The following is an 11089-nucleotide window of genomic DNA, read 5'->3' as shown; positions in this document are numbered from 1 at the left end:
ATTGTTTTTGTTGAATAATTTCTATGCAGAAGGTTTAGAGATGTGTTACCAGTGTAGGCTATGTTCATAGAATCACAGTTACCCAAGAGAACTGTATTATTATCATTATCTATATATATGGTATAGGGTTCGATAAAGCATTGCTTATCAGTGTCGGTGTGAATGGGCTCTGAGATCGAGGGTGGAGGTTAAGTAGCTCATCACAAGTTGGTCTTTCTGAAACCAAGTAACATAAGCAGGATTGGGGGCAGGGTCAGTAGCAGGTGCAGTAGGAGCAATAGTTTGAGCCAGTGCCGAAGAGGATCCATCAACTAATTTCCATAATTCATGCCCAAAGAGAAAGGGCTTCATCTGTGTAGACAAAAGGAGATAATTGGAATCAGTCAGCTTCAAGAATGTGGCCATGTTGGGTTCGGGGAAGGAGGAAGCTTCAAAGGTTGACATGATGAGGATGAGGAGAGGGAGCAGTTAGGGTTTTGCAAGTACGGTTGATGGGAGGCACGGCAAAGGTAGGGTTTTGTGGTGGGAGGAAAGAAAAAAAAAAACCTAAGCTCTTGATAACATGTAAGCTTTGATTCTTAATAAACAATAAGCGGAATATACATCACCTTATATAGTGTACAAGTTATCCTAGTCCTATACAAGTTATAAACTTGGAGTCTAAGAAAGCTATACAAGCTTAATACATAAGGAAGAAAAATACTAGGAAAACTAGGATACTAAACCAACAAGGGATTTATCATTTACAATGTGTAATTAATCACTCTGTATCAAATGTGGGGTTTGATCATTGAGAAAATGATAGAAAGCTAAAGAGAAAGCAAAGAATCTTGCAATAGCCACTCCAACCAACCCCATTTCCATGTGAATGGAAATGGATGCTAAGGAAAAGGTGGATACATTTTGCTTATTGAGCCATCTTCCTCATAAAGGAGAATGAGAGTGACTGCCAATTGTGAACCACGTTTTAATGGGCTTCAACTTCCATCACTAAATGGGCTCAATTACGACTATGGGCTGACTTGGACAGGGCCCAAAACGGTCTGTTGTGAAGTCTGTACCATATAAACGTGTCCAAGTTCAAATGGGAGAGAGCGAGAGAGAGGAAGAGCAAGCTACTAGGAAACGATGGAGTGCGCCGGGAAGGGACGAGGGACTCGGTGCACAGGCCCACCCACAAGGCGCTGTGGTCGCTGTGGAGCTGTTGCTTACTGCTCCGTATCTCACCAGGTGCTCCTAATTTATATGACTCTTTTTTGCTTCGCTTGGCTGTGCTTTTGCAAGCACCAAGTTAGAATCTTTGTTTTTGATTTTGTCATGGATTCTGATATTTAACCACAGTTTTGGCTTTCTTTTAAGAGAGCAAAAATTGGGTTAGTCTAAATTTGTGCAGAAATAGTGTGTCTTGGGCTTAGGGATTGATCTTGTTCTGCACCTGAAGCTAGTGTCCGACGTGGTAGCTCATGCCCACATCGAAGTAATACTGTAGTTGAGCTAATAGGACTAAACGACCGCAAAAAACAAAGACATTACTGATAATGGGTTTACTGATTTTTGGGTGTCAATGTTACAGCAATGTGATGTTATTACTTCTGTACATTATAATCACTGATAATGGCGTAATGGGTCATTCCTGACTACTCTATTTCAATGTTGTTGAATGTTGTTTACAGGGTCACATACTTTATCTAATTTTCATTGACAAAATAAATTCATATGGTTGTCATGGGTTTCATTGAATTTGAGTTATTGTCCAACTATATAACCTTTTTTTCCAAGATTTCGCATTGGTGTGTTCATAAAGAAGAGTGCAAAAGGTTAGAACAACAAATGGAGCAGATAGATAGCTTGAATGAGTTTCCTTTCACTTTTACTGAAGAATCTACAGTTCAGGTAATCAATAATTTTCTTAGCAAGATAGAGAACATTGAATAGTGTCCTTTCTTTTAGCTGTTTCACTATATGACTGTTACCACTGATGTTTCTTTTGGGTGTGATCTTGTTAGGTGTTTGAAAAGCAGGAGACAAGGTGTTCTTTCTTGAAAAAAACGGGGGTACACCAAATGGGAATGTGGTTGCATGAATGTTGTTGTGGGGCATCAGTTATTTCCTCTGATTGTTCAAGGTTTCTATTTCTTTATTTTTAAAAAATTTTAATTTATTTTAGTTATCTGCTCGGTACATCTAAATTTCTCCATGTTTGTTGGTTTTCCATGTTGATTCTAATAAAGTTCATATATTTTCTTCGATTGGCAGATTGATTAATGATTGGGATCTCTCTAATACCCTCTGCCCATGTAATGGTATCAAGATTATCATCTTGTGCATCTGGTTCTTTGTTATGGAATAAAATTTGATGTATATAGAATTCATGATGTCATGATATAAACATGCAGAGCCTGCATCTATGATATCAAAGCGTTTAACTAGTTGGAAGGAGTACTATGAGTGGAGGTCCATCCCGATGCATTCACCAGTTTCTTTGCTTCTCCACTGGGTATGATATGTGTGGAAGTGTTTGATTATTAAATATCAAATTCAAGTAGTTTTTATTACATGCAAGCATTTAGCCTATACAAGAGTTAGGAGTATGCATGCTAAGGAAAGATACCTAATTGACTTGAATATGTGGGAGTCATATTTAAGTTTTCCCCCCTTCCAAATCCATGAATCCAACTTAAATTTTGTATACAACTACTCATTTTTGGATATGTTGATATGTTTCACAAATATAAACACCTTCCTTTTTATTTCAGCCTCTTACAATTTACCATGCCATTCAAGTAGCTGGTTCAGGGAGCTGGACTTCTGGAATCAGTGACAAATTGTACATACACTATCTTGGTACATTGTTTCCTTTAACAGAATACCTGTAAGTTATGTGTTTTTTGTATTTATTGTTTATTTTCATTGTTACATTGTAAATTTAGTGTTGGTATATGAACTGAATTTCCACAGGCCCTGAGAAAGAGCTTCTTCAGCTTTCTGTCTTCTCGGAGTTGCATGCACTTTTCCCAAGTGTGCATGTGCATATAGAGCTTGTTGGACCTTCAATTCCACAACATAGGTTGGTTGTACACTTTGAAATGGATGTTCTGCATTTTTGCATTCAACTTCCCCTCATGAAAGGGTTGTGTGCTGTGTGTTGGCTGTCTCCTGTGGTTGTGGAGGACACTTAAGATTTTCTCGTGGTTTGTAATTAATTATTCTTTTCTATTTGAGATGAATAGGGATGGTGAGAGGATCGAGCTACACAATTATTCTCATTGCCTTGATCGAGATTGCATTTGTAAATCCTCAAGTGAGAATGTCCGCTGGGGTGTGCATACTAGTAACAATTCAGCAGTGACATTGCAACTTAGAAGGGGCTTTTATCATGACCGTTACAAAGATATAGCTAAGGTTGTGTACTTTCTTTCTATTTCAATGGAAAGAGACATTCATGTGAAGGATCACATTGTTTCTCTTTTAAATCGTCTATCCATTATTTTTCATCTAAGGCGCGTTTGCCATCTTGGTTTTCCTTTTTGCTGCTTCTCATGACTTCTCTTATTTTGGGCAGGATTCACCTCCTCATTTAGTCATTGCCCCGAATGCGGGAATTGCTGCTTATTCAAGCTGGTTACCAAGTATTGTAAGTTTTTTATATCTTAGCATATCTCTTTCTCTCTTTCTCTCTTTCTCTCTCTCTCTCTCTCTCTCTCTCTCTCTCTCTCTCTCTCTCTCTCTCTCTCTCTCTCTCTCTCCCCTCCCTCCCTCCTGCTACCCTTTACACTGAACTGAAATTTTAATAAAATTTAGTTCACCTTTTTATTTAAATATTTTTCTCTTAATTTCTTGGTTGCTTGGATGAGTGTTTCAGGAACTAATAAAGGATATGAATATCCCAGCAGTTTTTTCCGATTACTGCGAAGAAGCTTGTCATCTTGGAGCCTGTTGTATAAGCAGTGTTACTGGCTGCACTCTCACTATTCCTGTGTGTTAACATTACTTCACTGAACTTTTATAGTATTGCATGAAACCTTAACTGCTTAATTTGATCATATCCAAATTCATGGCTCTGCCTTGTAGATTCAATTAAATCCATTTAGGCAACCCATGGTGGTGGAGAACAGTCTCCTATTTCTGCCTTGCTACTCGAACTGCTTCCTCTACGGGATGTCAAAGTGTTCTGCCTGAAACTACATCCTTTTGAAGTTTCTTTATTTGCTTCTTCAAATGAGAGTCGCTGTGTGTCTTTGAACAAAAGGAGGATATAATTGAAGTTGCATTTGTTTGGTCGAGTTACCAAAAATGAACAACACTTGTTACGTGATGACGAGACATATATACAGAATGTTGTGACATCAATTGCTTAGGTTCACTATGAATGACACAATCTCTAACACTGTTGTGACATATCAATTGCTTCAGTTCTGACTTCTGAGATGTACAACATTTTCAGCCCAGAATATATGTTTCTATCTTCCGCAATTGAAACTGACTGATGTAATCAAATGTCTTGAATGCTAAATATATGTTTGTAAAAAAATTGTGTGAATGTACTATTGACAAATGACAATTAGTTATGCCTGGTTGAAAAGAAAAAGCCCAAATTGATTATAATAAGAATAATGTTATATTTACCACATTCTTATACTACATTTTTATACTATCTGACGTGTTATTACTTTATTGGATAAAGTTTTTCTTTTTTTTTTTTGAATTTTTATTTTTATTTTTTAGTATTCAATATATGAATGCCATGTAAGTTGTCACATAAGGTGGTATAAAATAATCAAAACCCAGCCTTTAATTTTTTTCAAAAAAATTGGACTCTACTAGTACTACTAGATTGGAGTGCTTGGTTTCTAGATTGGATTGTGAAAATAGAATGAAAATAGAATGATCTTTCAAATATGTATGCTTCAAGTTCAAACCGTTAAAAGACGTTAGACAGAAACGGGCAGACCGCTCGTCTCCGGCAAACGAAACGCTAAACGACACCATATGGCGCCGTTTTGTTATAAGACTCAGCAACGAACAGCACGGCACGTGGCCAACATTACCGTGGACGTGGAACATAGAAACGTACGAGCCACCCCACGAACAAAGGTCAATGAAGAATAATCCAAAATCCAAATAATTCCAACGTGAACATGGATAATCACCACCTTCACCGCCCCCATTTTGATCCCCAAATCTAGGGTTAGGGTTTTCCCCCATCTGCAACTCAAATTCTTGATTATTGGAGTTGCTCTGAGAAAATCTCATCCACCTATCCATCTATCAATGTCTCAATTCCCTCAAACTCCATGGCTATTAGTGCTGCTGATATGCTCTCTAGGGTTAGGTTTTGGGGACGCTCTGAAGGTACCCCTTAGGATCAAGGACGTGCTTCCGGTCCTGCCACGTCAGATATCGTGGCCGGTTCTCAACAATCTCCATAGTGCTGTGGATTTGTTGCCTTCTTTTATTGGGTCCGTGACTCCCAACAATAGCTCGATCACGTGGGAAGGAGCTTGCTTTTCCGGTAACGAGGCTCGCCTCGAGTTCTCCGGAGGCGACCGGGACAAACCCGATTTGGGAGGTGGCGTACTCTATCTCAAGGTTTGCTCTTTTCCTTTTGTTCTATAAGTTTATTTGAAATTTGTTGGGTTTATCTGAGTAACTGATTGACTCTTCTATGCTTTTGATTGGCGTTGTCTTCAATTGAGTAAATTTTATTGGATGCTCAGCTTTAACATTAGCTGAATTTCGACTACTCGGACTAGCAATAAGGCGCCCAACACTATTTGGGTCAACTGTCCAATAAGATACCATAAACATAGAAGCCGAGGAAAGAAATTTTTTAAAGCAAGAGAACTTTGTATCATTTTCGTAAATATTATATATGGATTTGGGGTTGATTGCATCAAATTTGTTCCTCTACAGACTTCTGAGGCACACAGCTGGACCTGTATGGATCTGTATGTTTTTGCAACACCTTATCGGATTACATGGGACTACTACTTCTCTGCTCGAGAACATACATTGACTTTCGACTCGTGGGAGGAGCCTGCGGAGTTGGAATATGTATGTAATCTGTTTGAATATTAAGCTAGACGATCTTATTTGCTTGGTGTTGACACTGTGATTGACTGTTGAGCAGGTAAAGCAGCATGGGGTTTCTGTGTTTCTCATGCCATCGGGGATGCTGGGAACCATGCTTTCTTTAATAGATGTCTTGCCTCTGTTTTCTAACACTGCTTGGGGTCAAAACGCAAACATAGATTTCTTGAAGAAGCACATGGGTGCAACATTCGAAAAACGTCCTCAGCCTTGGGAGACAACTATAAATCCTGAAGATGTTCATTCTGGTGATTTTCTAGCAGTTTCAAAGATCCGTGGTCGATGGGGTGGATTTGAGACATTGGAAAAATGGGTAACAGGAGCATTTGCTGGTCATACAGCAGTGTGCTTGAAGGATGAGATGGGCAATCTATGGGTTGGCGAATCAGGACATGAGAATGAAAAGGTATGAAATTGAGGATATTTTGTAGCTCATGAAGGTTAAAATATAAAGAATAGTATTCCAAATGTTATTCCATGTGTTATATAGCACTAGCACTATTCTTATGTTGCAGGGCGAAGAAATCATAGCGGTGATTCCATGGGCTGAATGGTGGGAATTAGCACTTAAGGATAATTCTAATCCACAGATAGCCTTGCTTCCTTTGCATCCAGAGTTGCGTGCAAAATTCAACGAGACTGCAGCATGGGAATATGCTCGGAGCATGTCGGGAAAGCCATATGGTTATCACAACATGATATTCAGCTGGATTGACACCATGGCTGATAACTATCCTCCTCCTCTTGATGCTCACTTGGTACGCATTTGCTGCTTTAAACATTTGTGAAGCCTAGTACAATCAGGATTATAGAACTTTCTGTTTACTGAAACAAACAGAGTATCTATAAAATCTTAAATTACATGACTCATTAAATGAGAAAAACAGCAACACATTGGTTTTCATCATTAAAGGTTTTTATCCTAATTGGAAGCTCCTGTTATCAGGTTGTTTCTGTCATGTCTATGTGGACCAGATTGCAGCCTGCATATGCTGCAAATATGTGGAATGAGGCTCTAAACAAGCGTCTAGATACTGAGGTAATTGTGTTTCCTTGAGGCGGTTCATTTTACCCTTGGGGGCAATTAAATCAAATTACTTTGAATTCTAAGCCATACCATTTTGTTCTGTCTTGTTAAATTGAGAAATGAAAGAGCAGAGGTCTGCCTTTTGAATTCTGATGCCCTCAGCATCTTCAAGTTTTATTCTATATATGATTGAATCTGACGTCCCAATTTTCACCTGTGTTTCCTTATAGGGTTTGGACCTGTATGAGATTCTAGCTGAGATTGAACAACGCGAAATGGCCTTTGATGAATTGCTTACGATTCCAGAAAAAGATGAATGGGTATACAGCGATGGCAAGTCTACAACATGTGTTGCTTTTATTCTTGCAATGTATAAAGAAGCCGGGATTTTTGGTCCTATTTCCAACTTTCTTCAAGTTACTGAATTCACTGTAAGTCATTTAGCGCTTCTAAGTTTCCATGAACTTTCATAACCTGTCATGCCATCATTATCACTACATATGACATGGCTTTATTAAATATGCTTGCAGATTCGTGATGCATATATGCTTAAGATTTTTGAGGATAACCAAACCCGCTTGCCAAGTTGGTGCAACGTTGGGGACGAAAAGCTCCCATTCTGCCAGATCCTGGGCGAGTATCGGATGGAACTGCCTCATTATAACACCATAGAGCCATACGCTAACATGAACGAGAACTGCCCCTCCTTACCTCCTACTTACAACAGACCTGTGCGATGTTAAATTTGAATTTCCACTAGATGTCTACCTCTCACTTAAGCATGTATTACATGATTTATTGAGTTGCAGGTGTGTCTCTTTAAAATGTCACAAGGCAGATGTGCAAGCACTGGGCATTTTCTCTGTTTCACTTTAGATGAATAAATGTATATAACTGTGGATCAAGTAAAGAGTTCTGTTTATCAAGTTTGTTATTTGAAGTGGTGGTGGTAGTGGTGGTGGTGGTGGTGGTCGTTGTGGAATTATAGGATTACATACTGCAGTGAACTTGAACTAGCACTGTATAGTCTGTATGCTTCTTCACGCTCCTAATATAGTTGTGGCCATTGTTATAATTTAAATTCGACATTTATTTGAAAAATAAGGCTGGTTGGACCAGCTATTCTCAGTTATCTAGCTTCGTCTTTTTCATTTTCTTGGTCGATGCATGAAACACTATCTTCTTCTTAACTTGTATCCGTCTGATTCATTGTCATCATTGATTCTGGCAACAAAGTTATTTAGTAGGAACGAAACTTTCAGATCTGGGATACTATTTGATTCTATCGCCAAAATGAAATGAAGATTAAGGTTTATCGATGTCGATGGATTTAATGTTTTAGACTTTTAGTTGGTCGTGAGAGGTTGGGTGTAAAAGTATGTGCATATGGATGCCTGAAATTGCGCGGTACGTTCTTGCTTGTATTTCTAAAACCAAACACGTTATAATGTTTTATGGACTGTCAAAGCCCAAAGGAACCTTGTTAATTTCCACACATTAATTAATTAAATAAACGATGTTGTTGAAATTCTGGGAATAAAATCAATAAGATCTGCTAAAGGAACCGTCGCATGCAATTGTCACCTGTGCCCTGGTGTAGTTTAGTGTAGGAGGTTTCATTTTCCAAGCCAACAACAACATATATGCAGACGAATTTGCCTATATATATATATATCTATATATATACCAAGGTGGAGTTGAGAGTTGAGACCTAAGAATGAGGCTCTGCTGGCCTTAACCAATTGCAATTCACAATCAAATAAGAAACAGATTGAGTTGAAGGATAAATGAAATAATGAATTATAATCAACCAAATCCATACAAGATATACAACAAAAGAAAGAAAGTCATAAAGAAACATTATTGAAGAATGATAAATTTGTCCACAAAGAAACTAAAGAATGAAAATGGGTGTATGTATATGATGTTGTATAACAACATAAATGAAGCTAGTTGGTGGTAGTCTTTCCGGTGGTCTTGTGGTACTTGTCTTTGATCCAGTGGAGCCCCACATGAGCCCCACTCTTAACCCTCTTCATCCCACCCGATGCAACTGCTTTGGTTTTGCCAAACCCCTCTTCCACTTTCTTAGTGTATTTAGCCTTTGCACCACTCTTCTTATTGCTCTGATCTTGATCATAAACTGGAACTGGGTCTGGGTTGCTGTAGTCCCATTGATCCGCCCATGAGGTCTCATAAGAGCTATTATTATTTGATGCCATTGCCATTTTTTTTTTTCCAACCTATTAATTTTGTACTCAAATCAAATGAAGAAGACAAGCGAATAAATAGAAATCAAAGGTATAGAGAGATGAATTTGGTTTCTAAGTTTGTAAAAGTAATGGTTTTGGGTTGTGAGAGTCTGAGAGATTGGGTGCATGTATATATAATACATGTATAGGGCTAGCTGCCGAAGGACAAAGGAACCTTCTTTCTTCCCAATTAAATAATTAAGCTGATCGTTGAATGCATGGGAATAAAAAATCTGAAAAGGAAAAGCGTGGCACTACTTTTCACCTGTTTCTATCGAAGGTTCCATTTTTCACATGCCTAGATAAACCTACGTAATACATGATGTGTATCTGAAGGCATATAAATATGTGGTCCATAAATAAATACATGTATAAATAATGTAAATATATAAAGACCTTGACCTTTCTTTTGCAGCGTAAAGTGATAGCTGGACATATATTATTATTCCTTGGCTTGTTTGTTTTCACATTCTTTGAATTAGAAAAATTATGTTCTATTTATTTAATATATATATTGTTACATGATGTTCGGCGGCTGCATTAAGCAATTTGATTCTACAAGCTACAGCCCAACACGTTCGTTAATCACTTTCCTTCAAACTTCTAGTCTTCTACCAATACAGTTAGAGTAGATTATTTGGATTGATTTATTTTGACACGGCTTCAGTCCCTAAAACACCGAATGGGGCCAGTTGTGCAGTTAGTCAACCAACAAATACAAATACCTGCTTAATTTATCGCTCTTGTGATCATAACTAGTTTGATTTTAGTTAACCAAATACAAAAAGACTATTTCTAGCTAGCTAGGATATTCATTCCCCAACACAAGTATACAACAATTCAAGAAAGGAAAGGGAAGATACACCTTGATAACAAATAGCACTTCCCAAAACTGAAGCAAAGTAGCAAACAATGTCATATATGAGCGTTTATCTTAGTTGTTGCAATTTTCATAGGAAGATGTTAGACAGTTAAGAGTCATTGATAAGTAAGTCAAAATCAGAAAAATTATGTACAAACAATCCGTATTCCAAAATGTTAAACTATTTATTCTTATTTTAAGTAAATGTATGAATTTGAATTTGTTGAGCCTAGTTAAGTGTAGGTCCATCCTGATACAGTGTTTGTTTGTTTGTTTTTAGGCTTAAAGCACGTCATCTAAAAAACATAAAAAATAAATGTATGAATTTTTGTCAAATATTAATTTGATGGATTCTTAATTTTAAGCGTTTTATACTTTTATGTTACTATTGATTCGCCGGCAATTGCAAGGGAAGTTTTTTATTTTATTTTTTATTGTAGTTTGCTTCTTAAAGTCAAACTGAAACATTTTATTGGTTAGGAAAGATCAAACTGTGGGGCCAATGGCAATCAGATAATATTAGAGAACCAATTATTTTGTCCCACGTCGACGTTCATGAGATTGACAAGAGACAAGAACGAGTTCTCTCTCCCCTCTCGTGGACAAGTGATGCAGACTAGGCAGTTCAACCCCCAACTTTGACCGCACTTTATCCATCCACCACCACCTTCTCATTTCAAGCATTTCACTGTCTGACTATACATTCTTGGAGTAGTTTCAAACATCATGGATATGGGTGTAGAACAAGAAACTAGAAAGAAGCTTCTATGTTCATCTTAATTCCCACATGAAACGTACATTTAAACCTCCACGGAATCACATACTGAACAATTCAAACTAACATTAAAATTCAACACG

The 11089-nt window shown here is 37.7% G+C and overlaps 2 protein-coding genes across 2 annotated transcripts; both read left to right on the top strand.

The window, feature by feature from the left end:
- Nucleotides 1–1110: 1110 nt before the first annotated feature.
- On the top strand, nt 1111–4557 carry LOC147295052 (zinc ion binding protein). Its single transcript, XM_086233432.1, has 11 exons — nt 1111–1230; nt 1780–1893; nt 2007–2125; nt 2257–2303; nt 2397–2497; nt 2757–2844; nt 2959–3067; nt 3231–3402; nt 3563–3634; nt 3863–3976; nt 4072–4557. The coding sequence occupies exons 1-11, from the start codon at nt 1129–1131 to the stop codon at nt 4177–4179; spliced, it is 1146 nt and encodes a 381-aa protein (XP_086089558.1). The 5' UTR covers nt 1111–1128; the 3' UTR covers nt 4180–4557.
- A 513-nt stretch (nt 4558–5070) lies between these two features.
- LOC147295051 (zinc finger MYND domain protein) lies at nt 5071–8249 on the top strand. Its single transcript, XM_086233967.1, has 7 exons — nt 5071–5589; nt 5914–6054; nt 6131–6496; nt 6606–6848; nt 7037–7129; nt 7348–7548; nt 7648–8249. The coding sequence occupies exons 1-7, from the start codon at nt 5272–5274 to the stop codon at nt 7858–7860; spliced, it is 1575 nt and encodes a 524-aa protein (XP_086090093.1). The 5' UTR covers nt 5071–5271; the 3' UTR covers nt 7861–8249.
- Nucleotides 8250–11089: the final 2840 nt, after the last annotated feature.

Source organism: Dryas octopetala, chromosome 2, assembly GCF_963921425.1.
Source record: "Dryas octopetala chromosome 2, drDryOcto1.1, whole genome shotgun sequence".
Lineage (NCBI taxonomy): Eukaryota > Viridiplantae > Streptophyta > Magnoliopsida > Rosales > Rosaceae > Dryas > Dryas octopetala.
The sequence above is the reverse complement of the archived record's forward strand: the minus strand, read 5'-3'. Positions and strand labels throughout refer to the sequence as shown.

Coding starts and splice junctions, on each gene's coding strand:
- LOC147295052 (XM_086233432.1), top strand. CDS start 1,129: ATGGAGTGCGCCGGGAAGGGACGAGGGACTCGGTGCACAGGCCCACCC. Junction 2,845..2,958: donor ATTGTACATACACTATCTTG/GTACATTGTTTC, acceptor GAATTTCCACAG/GCCCTGAGAAAGAGCTTCTT. Junction 3,068..3,230: donor CCTTCAATTCCACAACATAG/GTTGGTTGTACA, acceptor TGAGATGAATAG/GGATGGTGAGAGGATCGAGC.
- LOC147295051 (XM_086233967.1), top strand. CDS start 5,272: ATGTCTCAATTCCCTCAAACTCCATGGCTATTAGTGCTGCTGATATGC. Junction 5,590..5,913: donor GTGGCGTACTCTATCTCAAG/GTTTGCTCTTTT, acceptor GTTCCTCTACAG/ACTTCTGAGGCACACAGCTG. Junction 6,055..6,130: donor AGCCTGCGGAGTTGGAATAT/GTATGTAATCTG, acceptor ACTGTTGAGCAG/GTAAAGCAGCATGGGGTTTC.